Here is a 17,939-nt window from a genome sequence, read left to right as displayed (position 1 = left end):
TTCCCATGTATATCTATACCAAATGGTTTGGTTTTACTTTTTTGGTGAAATGACCCAGTTACTGAAAGGGTGACATCTTTCTAATGAACTCTTTAGAATTTTTATGAAGCCATAATTAGGACCCCACACAGCTGGGCAACTGTGCTGATCCTATTCAGAAAAGACACAGGAGCAAACTATAGAAAATAAAAACTTTATTTTTTTCAAGTTTATAAGATAGTTCCCATTACATATAACATTATGGTCACGGATTCTACAGCCACAAATGCCCGCAGTCACATAAATATATCCAATCCGATCAATGCCTTTTCCTAACAGAGGCATCTGAAGTTCAGAGGGAGAGTCGCATTTTGAGTAGAAGTCATCCTTAATGGGAGGGCTCCTGTCAGTGCATTAGGAACTAGCCAAGGAGCCTTGCTTGCCAGAGCTGTCTGACTCAGAGGAGAGGAAGGGACAGATGGCCTGCTGACTGGGGCTGAGGCAGAACTAGATTTTCTCTCTTGTGGTTTAAGATATTTTAGAATCTCGGAATTCAGATCCTATAGCGTGAATATCTGGGGAGTTCTAACTTCTGGATGAAAAAGGAAACCAATTTAGTGGTAAGAAATAGAAGCCTGCTTAAGAGGGACCCTAACTGCCTCCTTGAGGAGTAAGGAGTCAGAGGAAGACCCTAAGCTCACCACTCCTTGGCCCAGACCATTGCTCTACTCCATACTCCTCTCCCCCGTGGTTCAGTGACACTGACAACCATTCAAGGTAGTAAACATCTAGAAGCTCCACATGCTGCAGCTAGAGTTTGCCAATCAGATTCTATTTGGAACTTTAAAGCTGAGTTTGTGTAAACTGCGAACAAGCTGTGGCATCAGTCTCTTGGGACAACTCACTAGCTTTACAGAAGACAGGAACACCCCAAATCAAACAAAAGCCCAGATAGGCATCTAAATCTGGAGCAGGTGTCCATTCTTCTGGACACTACCAGCTGCCCCAGGGGCACTGGACAGGGTGATGCTAAGGCACAGTCAGTTTTACATTCGAAAGTCAAGCCACCTCCTCAACCCAAGACACACCTCACTCCAGATCTACTAGAGAGAGCCCTCACCATGACATTACAGACCCATCTTGTAGAACCCACAGTGCCTGGCCAGGCACGGTGGCTCATGCCTGTAATCCCAGCACTTTGGGAGGCTGAGGCGAGCAGATCACCTGAGGTCAGGAGTTTGAGAACAGCCTGGTCAACATGGTGAAACCCCGTCTCTACTAAAAATACAAAAATTAGCCAGGCATGGTGGTGGGCGCCTGTAATCTCAGCTAATCAGGAGGCTGAGATAGGAGAATCGCTTGAACCTGGGAGGCGGAGGGTGCAGTGAGCTGAGATCATGCCACTGTACTCCAGCCTGGGCGACAGAGCAAGGCTCCATCTCAAAAAAAAAAAAAAAAAAGAGAACCCACCATGCCCAGCTAGGGAAGGACTCATCATTTGGCTAATTTCATGAGGACTCTAATGAAGAGGGCCTCCCCCTTGATGAATGGACCCACAGTGTCCTTTGGTCCTCAGCTTCCAACAGCTCTTAATCCTACCCACTTATTTTCCTTTCCAGATTTTTGTGTTGGGGTGGAGAAAAAGACAGGGTAATTACAGAGAACACCGTGTTCCCGGGACAATTCAATTTGGCAAAGAGCCAAGAAGCTCCTGTTTTCTCTCTTCCATTTAAATGAGGGTGGCAACAACCAGGAATGAGCAGAGACTGCTCTGCTCAGCCTCCTTACCTCTCTTGGCCAAGTTCAAGTTCCTTTTGGAAAGAGCTAAGCTAGGAAGTCAGAGTAAGAGGAAAAAGGCCATTGATAAAAGTGAGTTCAAGTTATATTCTAAAATAAAGAGCTCCCAAGAGGGTGGAGAGGGAAGTATCTGTGTGTGTATGCTTATGTGCATGGTGGGGGTACCACTCCGCAGCCTCACAAACCTGAAGCGCAGCACAACAGCCGTGGCCTTTGTCCAGGACAAAAACCCAACAGCTATACTGCATAGGGGGAGGGTTTGAGGCCTCAGAGTAAAACCTAGAGCTTCCTAAGATCAACCATCAAACAAGGCAGAGCAGCATCTAGGCAACTATGCTGAATACAGACCAAGGGAAGGCCTACCTCACACTACATCTCCCTCCTCCCAACCCCACAGGAAACAAGGCCAAAGAGGCAGCCAAGTAAAGGAGCACTGACTTCAGCTACTCAGCAAAAACTTACTCCTTAAAATCGTGAGTCATGAGCACTTTTCAATGAGTTCTGAAGGAATGTGTATACCAGCCTCTCTCTCTTCCTATCTGGGTGGCCTGGCATTGGAAGGAGTCTTGCCTCTTTGTGCTGCAACATCTCTGGAAATGGGTATGCAGAGTCTCTGGCGACAAGCAATTATAGCTGGGGTTGGTCAACAATGCCTCCTGCGGACCAATCCTGCATCTCAATCTGAGGTTGCTTGTATCATCTCTCTCTCTGCAGCCTGGGAGAGGCTGATCTTCCTCAGCTCTAGGGAATTTTATCCTGCCTGAGCAGATGCCCAAATTGCTCTTGGAGGGATGGGGCATCCAACAATCATGGCTGGGCTAGAAGGCTGTGACTAGTGCCTGGGCACCCACCAATCTGCCCAGAGGTCGAGAGATGCTCCTGCATTTGGCCTAGGATTAAGTTTTGGGCCATGAAGTAGGGAATGATGCAATACTCTCATTTAAATCAGGAAAGTCTGGCTGGGCGCAGTTGCTCATGCCTACAATCCCAACACTTTGAGAGGCCAAGGCAGGAGGATCGCTTGAGGCCAGGTGTTCAAGACCAGCCTTGGCAACAATGTGAAACCCTGTCTGTACCTCTCCTCCCCCAACAATCAGCAAAGTCTTTCTGGTTTCCTAATTTAGAATGGGATTTGAGAAGCAGGGTTTTCCATGGGAAGATTTAAATATAGCAATCTGCTCTTCAGTTTCAGGCAGAGATCTGGGTAAATATACACCTGGGACATCCTTCATATGGCTTAGGGCTTCCACAAAGGAAGTCAAATACATTGGCAGTTTTGGCCAAAATGTAGTTATAAGCATGTTTTCAGATTTGAATTCTTGGGTCTAATACCCGGGGACTGGCCAAAGCTGCCTGGGGGTGGACATGAGGTGCAGAGGGCAGGAAAGGGGTAAGAACCTAGCATTATGATGACTAAGAAGGAACAAGCTGCAGGGCGAGCATCTGATGGGAAATGGGTGCTTCTCTGCAGGAGGAATAGGTAGAACCTTTCGGTCTCAAGAGCCAAAGAAGCCGAAATTCATAAGACGCTTTAGTTCCTTCTCTCCAGTTTGGAATACAGTCTGAATGAGAGTCAAGCTGAAGGAGTTTTTAGGGTTGTGCCATTTGACTAAAGGGAAAAGGGACTGGAAAGAAGACTAAGGCTTCTAGATGGGAAATGACAAAGTTTAAAGTTACTCAGTGTCCAGTGCCCCGCAGTTCACCAGCTAGGAGATGGAAGAATAGGAAAGGAACCATTCTAGAGAGCAGACCACTGGAGCAGCTATAGAGGTGCTACTGCCACAGAGAGGTATTTTAGATATTTCAATTACTATTTTCAAGACTTTAAACACCCCTTTCTTGCTAGAAAAAGAAAGTGGGGGAAATCTGCATCAAAGATCAGACCCTTACCTATAAAAATAACATACACATTCACTGGAAATAAGTGAGATTCTAAGCTAAAGAGACTCTAAGACTGCAAGAGATGTTATCATAAAAGTCTGCTGCATTTATCTGATCACCACAAGTTATTAGTAATTCTCAATCTGGTCATGGACTAAGAGTGCAACTCTGCCCCAGGAATTTCCTTTTTTCATTTTCTGAAAACAAAAAACAAAAACAAAACAGAAAAATTAAAAGCACTGTAGCTGCAGTGAGTCCATTGTTCTCTCTATCCAACTGTCCCTGCTTCTGTATGGAGATGAACACGGGGCTACAGCTCACTCTTAGCAAAAATTGCAGCTGTTGGTTCTGATTGTGTTCTCGCCAGCATTCCGTGGATAAAGACAGACAGAGAGAGGGAGAGAGGGAGGGAGAGAGGAAGGGAGGGAGAGAGAGAGGGAGAAAGAGAAAGAGAGAAATAGAGAAAGAGAGAGAGACAGAGACAGAGACACAGAGAGAGACAGACAGAGAAAGTTCTCAGTTGGTTCCAGTCTCCAGCTCCCTTCAGGAGTGAAAAGGAGCTCAAAGGGAAGGCTCCTCATTCCAGTTCTTAGAGAAAATCAAGCTCTAAAGCCTGGTGAAGGGATACTAGGTCTCCGTGGTTTGTGATCCTCCAGAAAGGCATGTTGTGCTGGAAGAGAGTGGGAATAGCTGGTTAATCCAACTTCTTCTGAGAGCTTATATTAAATATTTGCCAATACTCTTTCCTCAACACACCTCTCCCCAAGGTACATGGTAACCCTATCTATCCCTGCCTCATAGGGCTGTTATAATGATCAAATAATCATATGTATAAGGACCTTGTACATTGCACACTTTATAAAAGTGAGAAATTTTAAATAGGTTTCAGTGGTACTTTGTGCTTTTGAGAGATTACCTGTTCTAGCTATTATTTTGAAGACAGGGTCTTGCTGTGTCACCCAGGCTGGAGTGCAATGGTGTGATTATAGCTTACTGTGGCCTTGAACCCCTGGGCTCAGGCAATCCTCTTACCCCAGCATCCTGAGTAGCTGGAACTACAGGCATTCCAGTTATCATATAGGGTCTTAAGGATCAAATAAAATGGCCCAGGTGAAAAATTAGTATTTGATATAAGATTATACTGTCTTATGGATGGTCAATTTCTTGTAAGTTTCAGAACTACAAGACCTAAATCTTATCTATGTCCAAGATGGAGAATGTACAGATCTGGGAAATAATAATCCCATTATATTATGTAGTCAAAATCATGTCCAGAATACTGTGTGCTGTTCTGGAGGCCATATTTTACTTTTTATTTTGAGACAGGCTCTCATTCTGTCACCCAGGCTGGAGTGTAGTGGTATGAACATGGCTCACTGCAGCCTTGACCTCCTGAGCTCAAGCGATCCTCCCACCTCAGCCTCCCAAGTAGCTGGGACTAAAGGCATGTGCCATTACACCTGGCTAATTCTTTATTTTTTGTAGAGATGAAGCCTCACTATATTGTCCAGGCTGGTCTTGAACTCCTGGGCTCAAGCAATCTTCCCACCTTGGCCTCCCAAAGTGCTAGGGATTACAGGCATAAGCCACTGTGCCTGGAGGCCATTTTTTTTTTTTTTCTTTTTTTTGAGACAGAGTCTCACTCTGTCGCCCAGGCTGGAGTGCACTGGCACGATCTCAGCTCACTGCAAGCTCTGCCTCCCAGGTTCACGCCATTCTCCTGCCTCAGCCTCCCAAGTAGCTGGGACTACAGGCCCCTGCCACCGCGCCTGGCCAATGTTTTATATTTTTAGTAGAGATGGGGTTTCACCGTGTTAGCCAGGATGGTCTCGATCTCCTGACCTCGTGATCCGCCTGTCTCGGCCTCCCAAAGTGCTGGGATTACAGGCATGAGCCACCGTGCCCGGCCGATATTTTTAAATTAAATTAAATTAATTTTTTACATTTTTTGAGACAGGGTCTCACTCTTTTGCCCAGGCTGGGATGCAGTGGTGCTATCTCAGCTCACTGCAACCTCCACTCCCAGGTTTAAGTGATTCTCATGTGGAGGCCATATTTTAAAGGAGGGTTTTGATAAACCCAAGTGTTGGAAACCATGTTCTATGAAGCTGAGGAGATTAACTTTCCTATCATCTAGTTGAAACTGGTTCCAAGTTACTCAGAATATTGAGGTCCTAGAACACAGTTATTTTGGCATATACCCTAGTTGTTTTTCAAGCCAGCTGCTCACACATAATATTTAAAAGGCTATTAACATACAGAAGAGGAAACCGACTTGTTATGTTCAAGAATGCCAGACTAGAGGCCAGGTGCAGTGGCTCATGCCTGCAATCCCAGCACTTTGGGAGGCTGAGGTGGGTGGATCACCTGAAGTCAGGAGTTTGAGACCAGCCTGGCCAACATGGCAAAACCTTGTCTCTACTAAAAATACAAAAATTAGCTGGGAGTGGTGGTGTGCACCTGTAGTCCCAGCTACTTGGGAGGCTGAGGCACGAGAACTGCTTGAACCCAGGAGGCGGAGGCTGCAGTGAGCCAAGATCATGCCACTGCACTCCAGCCTGGGCGATGGAGTGAGACTCCACCTCAAAAACAAAACAAAAGAATGCCAGACTAGTATGTGAAGGTAGAGAAATTTTTGCTCAGTGGAAGAGGGAACACCCTAACAGCTTGGTTGACCCCATGGTGGAATAGGCTACTGGGAACCAGTGTCCTCATCCTTGGGCATATTCAAGCAAGGACTAGAGAGACTTCTGTCAGAAAGGCTGCAGAAAAGATCCTTCACAGAGTATAGGTTGAACCGGATAAAGTGCTAAGGCATTTTCCAGTGGGTGTATACTTTTTTTGTTTGTCTTTTTTGAGACAGGGTCTTGTTCTGTTGCCCAGGCTGGAGTGCAGTGGCACGATCTCGGCTCACTGCAACCTCCGTCTTCAGGGTTCAAGCAATTCTTGTGCCTCAGCCTCCCGAGTAGCTGGGATTACAGGAGTGCACCACCATGCCCGGCTAATTTTTATATTTTTAGTAGAGATGGGATTTCACCATGTTGGCCAGGCTAGTCTCGAACTCCTGACCTCAGGTGATTTGCCTGCCTTGGCCTCCCCAAGTGCTAGGATTATAGGCATGAGCCACTGTGCCCAGCCTCAATGGATGTATTCTGTTGTAGATGATTAAAGACATTAGCTCAGAGTTACCAACTCTGCTGATGACTTGAGTTGTTCTCTCCCCCATACCCTTCTTCAGACCAGGAAACACTAATGCCTACACCCACTAGTGTCTTTCCCAAAGAGGGCAACAAGAAGCACTTTAGAATCAAAGCTTCATAACATATGTGAAAAAATAAGGGTCCCTAAATTGCTACATAAAGTGGCAAATGAAAACATGAGATAATAATGCCAACTGATTACCAATCTCATAGTTTATTATAGTTGCTAAGGCTTCTACTTAACCGGATGAAGAGCATCAGGACAGTTGGTTCTAGCCGGCAACCCAATGCCTCCATGTCTAAGAAATAGAGTTGCTGGAAGAAAATAAATTGGGGTAGGGAGGGAAAGAACTTCTACAGATCCATTTAGCAGATGAGGATACTCAAAGAGGATACTTGTTCAAAGTCACATAGCTGATACACAGATGGGATTTTAAGTTCTATAGCCAAGACTCTTTCATCTATTGTTTCCTATATTAAGAAGGGGTGACCTGGGCCAGGCGCGGTGGCTCAAACCTGTAATCCCAGCACTTTGGGAGGCCGAGGCAGGTGGATCACAAGGTCAGGAGTTCAAGACCAGCCTGGCCAATATGGGAAGCCCTGTCTCTACTAAAAATACAAAAATTAGTTGGGCATGGTGGCAGGTGCCTGTAGTCCCAGCCACTTGGGAGGCTGAGGAAGGAGAATTGCTTGAATCCAGGAGGCGGAGGTTGCAGTGAGCCGAGATCGTGCCACTGCACTCCAGCCTGGGAGATAGAGTGAGACTCTGTATCAAAAAAAAAAAAGAAAAAAAGAAGGGGTGACCTGAAGTTGGGACCTGTATAGTGGTGAGGTTAACATCAGAACAATCTTTTCAGGGCCCAAAGGCAGGAAAGACTTTCTCTACAGAAACAGCTATTGGTTGTACTGTCTGAGAACTTGAAGCATGGAAAAGAAAGAATGATTAGACTTTTTGCGGTCAAGTCTGATGCTTGAGAAGGCACTGTCTTTGAAGATGGAAGATGGGGCACATCTCAGGTTTAATGATGGGATCCCTGTAGAAGGGCTTAAAGATTTTAAGATTCTTGAGTGACAGGGAGGAAGAGGAAGGGATGGATCTAAAAACTTAAGAGGAAAAACTCCATCTGGAGAAAAAAAAGACCCTCTTTTTCTTTAAAGAAAAATGGGAGAGGAAGAAAGAGAAAATACTATAAATGCGCAATAGATTGTTAAGATTTTGTAGTTTTTCCCATTTTTCTAATTACTTGATGTACAACCACATACACTATTTTTCTTTACCATGGTTACCTGTTTGGCTGCAATTTCTTCATCTCGTCCATCTCCAATCACTACATATGTGACTTTCTTTCCAAACCTTGACACAATTCTCTCAAAGCAGCTCTCCTTACCTGATGAGAAAAAGAAATTTCCTGTTAGAATACTCTTCTTTTCAAAACCAAAGAAGAGGGCTGCTGCTAGGTTCACCTGCCTGTGCTTAGGTGGACTAAGTGACAGCCCATGTAGTTTGCTTGCTGGGGAGTAGGGATGGGAGCTAGAGATCCAGTAGACCCTCTGCCCAAAGAATGTGAAGTTGTGCCATTAAAACAACTTGGCTGGGCACGGTGGCTCACGCCTGTAATCCCAGCACTTTGGGAGACCGAGGCGGGCAGATCACCTGAGGTCGGGAATTTGAGACCAGCCTGACCAACGTGGAGAAACCCCGTCTCTACTAAAAAACAAAATTAGCTGGGCGTGGTGGCGCGTGCCTGTAATCCCAGCTACTGGGGAGGCTGAGGCAGGAGAATCGCTCGAACCCGGGAGGTGGAGGTTGCAGTGAGCTGAGATCATGCCATCGTACTCCAGCCTGGGCAACAAGAGCGAACTGTCTCAAAAAACAAAAACAAAACAAAAAAAACCCAAAAACTTATTTTAACCTTCATGTTGAGGGTGAAGTCCCTAAGATCTTAGTGTGAGGGAATTTCTATAAATGGGAGAGATTAATAGGTTTAGTGACTTGCCCCTAGATCACAAACAAGCAGCTAGAAGTTGGGGCCCCTGACTCCAAATCTAGGCTCTGGTCATTGTGCCATAATGAATGAATGATTTTTGGGGTGAAATGTTTTAGGGTAGAAAAGAGAAATGAAAACACAAGGCCCTGATTTCTTGTTAGAAACAAAAACAAAAAGCCATTTCCCTCCAATTCTTCATTTCCCAGAAACAGTCCTGGGTATAGGCCTTATGTCTTTCAGTGAGAGAATAGCCCCAGAATAGAACTGAGAACAGTGACCAATAAATATGGCAGCAACATTTGTCATATCTGTCCTTACTTACTATACCTTGTAGTTGTAACCAAGATACTGCATCACTGAAATTGACCTTGGGAAATGGGTGATTTAAATCCATTTCTCAGAACTGCAGACAGTTTTGAGAAACATGGCAGTGTATCAAAACTCAAATCCCATCTGCAACCAACACCTAAAACATGCACAGATCATACTGCTGTGGGAAAGACACTTTATTTGTATAAATAAAAGGAAGTTATATCCCTTGCTCTTTTTATCTCCCTGCTTCTGCCACCTTCTTCAGTTAAACAAGGTCCTAACTGTGGCTTTCTTCTTCATCCTGCTCTATTAACCTTCTTGTTCTTTCCCCTTGCCCAACAGAGTGACTTAGCACCAGGGTTCCTGTGTAAATAAGATAAAGCTGCCTCTTCCTCAAGACACTGGACTGCCATCTGCTGGAAAATCACTGTAATATATAAATATACAAATCTAAGATAGCTGTAACATAATTGGCCAGAACTTATACTTCCATACTCAGAAGTCCTATTTGGCACAGAAGTTGTGCAGATATGTAACTGTAAATCTTTGACATCCTTAACCCAGTGGCACTTCAAAACAGATGGACTAGTCAACTGGACCAGACACTAGTTCACTCTGGGCTCAGCTGGCTACTTATAATACAAGGCTTGGCTTAAGTGCACTTGGGTCTCTTTTAGTGCTAATATTTTACAATAGAATTGTCATGCCTTAGATTGATATGAGGGATTCAATCAATGTTTGCTGAGTAAATTCATATTAATCGCACAAATGATTCAGTAGAGGACTGTAGTCCAGGTCTTATGCCTCAATTCAGTTCAAACATTAAACCATTCAACTAATAATAAATTCTTATTATGTTCAAGGTGTTGAAGAGTTCTTTAATTCCATTTCACCCATTACAGCTTTACAAACTAAGCCAACCTCCACCAGATGCACAGTCTACTATGATCTGTCTGTAGCAAAAAACTCTTTTAAGTGAGTCAGATTTGACTTTCTTATAAGACTCAACAAAGGCAGTAACTCATATTTTGAGGATAAGAACACAGACATTTTCATTGTCCTGGCATGCAATGATCAAGGATGAAATATACTCTGTAATGCCTCCTTTAAAAGGATTAAGAGGCCAAGAGAGTTATTAACAGCTCAAAGTAAAGAAGCAGCTCCATGAAAACAGGACTCACTCCAATACAGTTGGTAAAATACTTCCATTTCTAGATATGAGCTTTCCTATTCAGAAGGATGAGGCCAATGATTAATCAGTTTATCATATGTCAAGCAATTGAAGCTGGTGAACTGTAAGATCAGCCAAGTCTTTGGAGAATATTAGTCCCTGGGCTTTCTCTATTAAAATATTTCTGGCCAGGAGCAGTGGCTCATGTCTGCAATCCCAGCACTTTGGGAGGCCTAAGGCAGGAGGATCACTTGAGCACAGGAGTTTGAGATTAGCTTGGGCAACACAGTGGGAGCTTTTCCCTACAAAAAATTAAAAAATTAGCTGGGTATGGTGGTGGAACACGCCTGAAGTCCTGGCTACTCAGGAGGCTGATGTGGGTGGATTGCTTGAGTGTGGGAAGGTTAAGGTTGCAATGGGCTATGATCGTGCCACTGCACTCCAGCCTAGGTACCAGAGTGAGACCCTGACTCAAGAAAACCCCCCAAAACAAAAAAAAACTTCTGACATTTTCAGAAATTATTTTGAGAATTCTCTTTAATGTCCCCAAATCACAGAATGGCCATTAAGAGAACCATATTTTGCTATCATTTCAGAGGAAGTGAAAAAGTATTTCTTCTCCTTGCTCCCATTTCACAGTTCTGTGAAGAAAAGCCTCAAGCCTCCCACTGTGGTTACCATAGCACCAGATCCCACTGCAGCTTTGCAAATTAGCTCTGGATGTACTGAGACTGAGGAAAAATACCAAATAAGCACACTTACTGACAGAGGGAATGAGATCATTTCCATTAGCCTGATGAGACTGCAGGTGCCAGGTCTCAGTATAATAAGCACTGCAGAAAATCTGTCTTTCAGATGTGGGAGACTCAGTGAGTGCTCTGGGTTCCTATGATATACATAAAGTAACCAGCAGCAGGAACAATATCTGAAGGGAGTGCTTTCATATATGTTCCCTTCCACCCAATCCCTTGTAAATGAAATAATTCAACCATACAAAAAAGCATGGAGAATTACCAGCCTTGACAACAAAGTGAGATCCCATTTCTACAAAAAATAGGAAAAGTTAGGCATGGTGGTATGCACCTATAGTCCCAAGCTACTTGAAAAGCTGAAGTGGGAGGGTTGCTTGAGCCAGGGAGGTCGAGGCTATAGTGAGTCGTGATCACTGAACTCTAGCCTGGCGAGACCGTGTCTCAAAAAAAAAAGAGAAAAAATGCCTACCACCAACGAAGCTTTGTAAAATCTTAACACTTCATAGTTGCTGTATTTATTTACTTATTTATGAGACAAAGTCTTTCTATGCCATCCAGGCTGAAGTACAGTGGCACAATCATAGCTCACTGCAGCCTCAAACTTGTGGGCTGAAGTGCTCCTTCCACCTTAGCCTCCAGAGTACCTAGGATTGTAGGTACAAGCCATCACACCTGGCTAATTTTTTTTTTTTTTTGAGACAGAGTCTTGCTCTGTTGCCCAGACTGGAGTGCAGTGGCGTGATCTTGGCTCACTGCAACCTCCGCCTCCCAGGCGCAAGCAATTCTCGTGCCTCAGCCTCCCAAGTAGCCGGGACTACAGGTGCCCGCCACCATGCCCAGCTAATTTTAGTAGAGACTGGGTTTCACCGTGATGCCCAGGGTGGTCTTGAACTCCTGAGCTCAGGCAATCCGCCCGCCTCGGCCTCCCAAAGTGCTAGGATTACAGGCGTGAGCCACGGCTCCTGGCCACAACTGGCTAATTAAAAAAAATTTTTTTGTAGAGATGGGGTCTGACTATGTTGTCCAGGTTGGTCTCAAACTCCTGGTCTCAAGTGATTCTCCCACCTCAGCCACCCAAAGCCCTGGGATTACAGGCGTGAGCCACTCCACCTGACCCTTATAGTTGCTCTAGATTAAAAAAAAAAAAATCAAGACATTACAGAACAAAACTTTTCAAGTACTCCTAAAATGTAAATATTTTAAATCTTTATATAGATATTACATACTGTACATTTATCTGTCTGCCATGTTTTTTGTTCATCAGTTTTTCTTTTTTTTTTGAGACAGTCTTGCTCTGTTGTCCAGGCTGGAGTGCAGTGGTGCGATCTTGGCTCACTATAATCTCCGCCTCCTGGGTTCAAGCGATTCTCAGGCCCCCGAGGAGCTGGGATTACAGGCGCACGCCACCATGCCCAGCTCTTTTTGTATTTTTTGCAGAGATGGGGTTTCACCATGTTGGCCAGGCAGGTGATCCACCCACCTTGGCCTCCCAAAGTGCTGGGATTACAGGCGTGAGCCACCGTGCCCGGCCTATTGTTTTTAATATTAATCCTTATGAGTATAGGTAATTTTACTTAATCCACTTTTAACTGCACTATAGCATTCTGTTGTTTGAATATATCTATCAATTTTCTGTTCATGGACAGGTTTACAGACCAATTATTTTCTATGATGAACAAGTGTATATCAAAAAAATCCTTGTATATGTCTCCTTGTGCATGTAAGAATTACTCAAAGGTAGAGGTTAGCAAACTTTTTCTGTAAAGAGTCAGACAGTATATAGTATATATTTCAGGCTTTGCAGGCCCTACGGTCTCTGTTGCAACTATTCAGCTCTGCTACTATAGTGTGAAAGGAGCTGTATAAATAAGTGGGCATGGTTTCAATAAAAACTTACACAAACAGCCAGAGGGTAGGATTTAGCCCATGGACTGTAATTTGGAGACCCCTGCTCTAAAGTATATATAGATCTTAAAAGCGGAATTGCATGATCATAGGGTTATGTACACCTCAAACTTCATTAGACATTAACGTTCTCCAAAGCAGGTTATATCCATTTTCAATCCCACTTGCAGAGGCAGAGTTCCCATTACACTGTTAGATTTAAGTTTTTGTCTATCTGATGGTTGGAAAACGTACCACATTTAAATCTGCATTTTCTTGATTTGCAGTTCCTTAATTTGTGAGGTTAAGGACTTATTCATATATTTACCGACAGTTTTGTTTTCCTTTTCGGCAAACTGGTTGTTTCAAGGTTTTTGCCTATTTTTCTATATTCAAAATTGTCTCTTGCTTAGTGATTTGCAGGAATTCTTTATAGATTCTGCATTCTTTTTCTTTTGAGATGGAGTTTTGCTCTTGTTGCCCAGGCTGGAGTGCAATGGCACAATCTTGGCTCACTGCAACCTCTGTCTCCCCTGTTCAAGCGATTCTCCTGCCTCAGCCTCCCCAGTAGCTGGGATTACAGGCATGTACCACCACGCCCAGCTAATTTTGTATTTTTAGTAGAGACGGGGTTTCACCATGTTGATCAGGCTGCTCTCGAACTCCTGACCTCAGGTGATCCACCCACCTCGGCCTCCCAAAGTGCTGGGATTACAGGCATGAGCCACTGAGCCTGGCAGTTCTTTATAGATTCTGTATTCTAACTGCCAATTAAATGTGTTGTAAATACCTTATCCCAAAATGTGGGCTTGTCTTGTTACCTTTTTTCAAGAGACAAGGTCTCCTTTTGTTGCCCAGGCTAAAGTGCAGTGCAGTGGCACAGTCACAGCTCACTGCAGCCTCCTTGAACTCTTGGGTTCAAGTGATCCTCCCACCTTAACCTCTTGAGTAGCTGGGATTACAGGCACTCGCCACCACACCTGGCTAATTTTTATTTTTTTTTTGTAGAGACGGGGCCTCACTATGTTACCCAGGATGGTCTTGAACTCCTGGCCTCAAGTGATGCCTTAGCCTCCCAAAGTGCTGGAATTAAAGGCATGTGCCCAGCTTGTCACTTTATGTTATATTTAACTGTATGTAAAATTAAAAGTTCCATGCAATCCATGATCTTTTTTTTTTTTGCTTTTTATACTATCTTTTGATTCTTAAAAGAGGCCCATCCTCACCTTAAGATCATACAGATACTCTTCTATATTTTCTCCTAAAAATTAAAAAACGTACCATTCATGGTAAGTTTTTATATTTCTGCATATAATATAAAGAAGGAAAACAATTCTGCCTTTTTTTCTATATGGATAATCCAATTATCTTAGCACCACTGATCGAAGGTAAGTTCCATGAGGACAGAGGACTTTTGTCACTGCTGTATTCCTAGTGCCTTGGCGTTGCCTAGCACACAATAGGCACCATTATTATTTTTCCTCATCTAGTGGATCGTTTCCATCTGCATATAAAATAGATATAATTTCTCTTATGAATCTTATAAATCCTCTGAAGTCCACATACCTCTAGAGCCACTACTTCATTTTTCTGTTCCTCTCCAAACAAACCTCCTCTAAAGAGTTGTATAGTTCCCTTCTCCAACTCTCCTTCTAGTCTCTCTCATTTACTAATAAGTTAGTAAAAATATTAGAACAGGTCTAATAAAAATATTGTTAGACCAGTTCTATAAAATTTCAATTCTCTCTTAAACTACTTCCAATTAGGGTTTAATCCCGATCACTCCCCTATTCAAACTGCATGTCAAAGCTATTAATGACCTTCATGTATCTAAAAACAACCTTCAATTCAATTCTCAAGTCTTTTTTTTTTTGAGACAGGGTCTCACTCTGTTGCCCAGACTGGAGTATAGTGGCATAATCACGGCTCACTGCAGCTTTGACCACCTGGGCTCAAGCGATTGTCCCACCTCAGCCTCCCAAGCAGCTGGGACTACAGACATGCACCACCACTCCCAGCTAATTAAAAAACAAAGAAACAAAAACAAAAACTATGTAGCCCAGGCTGGTCTTGAACCCCTCGGCTCAAGCAATCCTTCTGCCTCAGCCTCTCAAATTGCTGGGATTACAGGCGTGAACCACTGTACCTGGCCCTTGGGTCTCATTTGACCCATCAACAACATTAGAAGGAGTTGATCACTCTTCCTTCATTCTTTCAAGACATGATTCTTCTTGTTCTCCTCCTGCCTCACAGGTCAGTCTTCCTGACACCTTTTGCTGGTTCTTCTTCATGATCCAAACATTAGAGGACCCCACGGCGTAGCTCTTAGACCTCTATTCTTCTCTATCTGTACTCACTTCTTTTTTTGTTGTTGAGGTGGAGTCTCGCTCTGTCACCCAGACTGGAGTGCAGTGTGGTAAGCCATCTCGGCTTACCGCAACCTCCGCCTCCCAGGTTCAAGCGATGCTCCCTGCCTCAGCCTCCCGAGTAACTGTGATTATAGGCGCCTGCCACCTAGCCCAGCTAATTTTTGTATTTTTAGTAGAGAGGGAGTTTCATCATGTTGACTAGGCTGGTCTCGAACTCCTGGCCACAAGTAATCAGCCCGCCTCGGCCTCTTGAAGTGCTGAGATTACAGGTGTGAGCCACTACACTTGGCCTGTACTCACTTCTAAGATCTCATTTTACTTGAGAAAACTGAGGCTCAGGAAAGAAGATAATCTGCCTAAGGTGAGAGCTAGTAAGTAGGGAGGCCAGGACTTAAATCCTTGTCCTTGATGTTTATTTTCTTTTTCCTTTAAAAAAAAAAGCTGGTAAAATATGCATAACATGAAATTCACTAATCTTTAAAACAATAAATTTTGGCGAGGTGCGGTGGCTTACGCCTGCAATCCCAGCACTTTGGGAAGCTGAGGCAGATGGATCACCTGAGGTCAGGAGTTCAAGACCAACCTGACCAACATGGTGAAACCCCGTCTCTACTAAAAATATAAAATTAGCTGGGCATGGTGGTGCATGCCTGTAATCCCAGCCTCTTGGGAGGCTGAGGCAAGAGAATCGCTTGAACCTGGGAGGCAGAAGTTGCGGTGAGCCAAAATCGCACCGTTGCACTCCAGCCTGAGCAACAAGAGCGAAACTCCAACTCAAAAAAAAGTAACATAAAATTTACTCTCTTAACATTTTTTTTTTTTTTTTGAGACAGAGTCTCACTCTGTTGCCCAGGCTGGAGTGCAGTAGCATGATCTCGGCTCACTGCAACCTCCACCTCCCAGGCTCAAGTAATTCTCCTGCCTTAGCCTCCCAAGTAGGTGGGATTACAGGCTCACGCCACCATGCCGGACTAATTTTGTATTTTTAGTAGAGACAGAGTTTCACCATTGTGGCCAGGCTGGTCTTGAACTCCTGACCTCAAGTGATCCACCTGCCTCAGCTTCCCAAAGTGCTGAGATTACAGGCATGAGCCACTGCGCCTGGCTTCTCTTAACAATTATTATTATTATTATTATTATTATTATTATTATTATTATTATTTTGAGATGGAGTCTCACTCTGTCACCCAGGCTGGAGTGCAGTGGCGCGATCTGGGCTCACTGCAACCTCCGCCTCACTGCAACCTCCGCCTCTCAGGTTCAAGGGATTCTCCTGCCTCAGCCTCCTGAGTAGCTAGGACTACAGGCGAGTGCCACCACGCCCAGCTAATTTTTTGTATTTTTAGTAGAGATGGGGTTTCACCGTGTGAGCCAGGATAGTCTCAATCTCCTGACCTTGTGATCCACCCACCTGAGCCTCCCAAAGTGGTGGGATTACAGGTGTAAGCCACTGCACCCGGCCTCTTAACAATTTTTAAGTGTAAAGTTCTGTCATGTTAACTTTTGTATAACAGATGTCTGGAACCTTTTCATTTTGCATGACTGCAACTCTATATCCGTTGAACAACTCCCATTTCCCTTCTCCTCCAGCCTCTGGCAATTATCATTCTACTTTCAGTTCTATGCATGTGATTACTTTAGAAGCCTCATGTAAATGGAATCATAAAGTATTTGTCTTTTTGTGATTGTCTTAACTTTCATTTAGCATGTCTTCAAGGTTCATCCATGATGTAGCCTGTGACAGAATTTCCTTCCTTTTTAAGGCCAAATAATATTTCACTGTATGTGTATACCACATTTTGTTTATCCATTCATCCACATTTGACATCTAAGCTGCTTCTAAGCTCTGAACTATTGTCAATAATGCTGCTATAAACATGAGTGTGCAGATATCTCTTTGAGACCCTGCTTTTGGATATTTAGATATATTTTAAGAATCTGAGACCCAATTCTCTCAGATATTTACCCAGAAAATTACCCAGGCTCAACTCAAACTCCTGGGCTCAAGTGATCCTCCTGACTCAGCCTCTGAAATACCTGGGACTACAGGTATGCACCAACGTGTCTATCAACAGTTGCATCATTTTACAATCTTACCAACAGTGCATAAAGGTTCCAATTTCTCCACATCCTTGTCAATACCTTTTATTTATTTATTTAGAGACGGAGTCTCGCTCTGTCACCCAGGCTGGAGTGCAGTGGTGCGATCTCGGCTTACTGCAAGCTCCGCCCCCTGGGTTCACGCCATTCTCCTGCCTCAGCCTCTCAAGTAGCTGGGACTACAGGCGCCTGCCACCACACCCAGCTAATTTTTTGGTCAATACCTGTTATTTTATTTAAGACATAGGGTCTCATTCTGTCACCCAGGTTATAGCACAGTGGCAAGATCACACAGCTCACTGCAGCATTGAACTTCTGGCTCAAGTGACCCTCCCACCTTAACCTTCCAAGTAGTTAGGACTACAGCTGTGTGCCACCACACCCAGCTAATTAAAAAAACTTTTTTGTAGAGACGGAGGTCTGCCATGTGGCTCAGGCTGGTGTTGAACTCCTGGCCTCAAGTGATCCTCTCGTCTCAGCCTCCCAAAGTGGTGGTAATACAGGTA

General features: G+C 44.0%; 1 protein-coding gene across 5 annotated transcripts in view; it reads right to left on the bottom strand.

Moving 5' to 3' along the window:
- Positions 1-177: 177 nt before the first annotated feature.
- The window catches only part of EYA3 (EYA transcriptional coactivator and phosphatase 3), a 118,600-nt gene continuing 100,838 nt past the window's right edge, over positions 178-17,939 (bottom strand). For 4 of the 5 annotated variants that reach the window (XM_054498302.1, XM_054498275.2, XM_063667131.1 and 1 more), the window contains 2 exons: positions 8,145-8,245; positions 178-4,327 (listed from right to left, as the gene is read on the bottom strand). In XM_054498302.1, the coding sequence (XP_054354277.1) occupies positions 4,247-4,327; positions 8,145-8,245 (182 nt within the window). In that variant the 3' untranslated portion in view covers positions 178-4,246. Of the gene's footprint in view, positions 4,328-6,844; positions 7,173-8,144; positions 8,246-17,939 lie in introns of those variants that run through there. The other variant, XM_063667133.1, reaches the window with a different exon arrangement.

Source organism: Pongo pygmaeus, chromosome 1 (assembly GCF_028885625.2).
Source record: "Pongo pygmaeus isolate AG05252 chromosome 1, NHGRI_mPonPyg2-v2.0_pri, whole genome shotgun sequence".
NCBI classification, from domain to species: Eukaryota; Metazoa; Chordata; class Mammalia; order Primates; family Hominidae; genus Pongo; species Pongo pygmaeus.
Note: the sequence above shows the minus strand (reverse complement) of the source record. Positions and strands in the feature narration are given on the sequence as shown.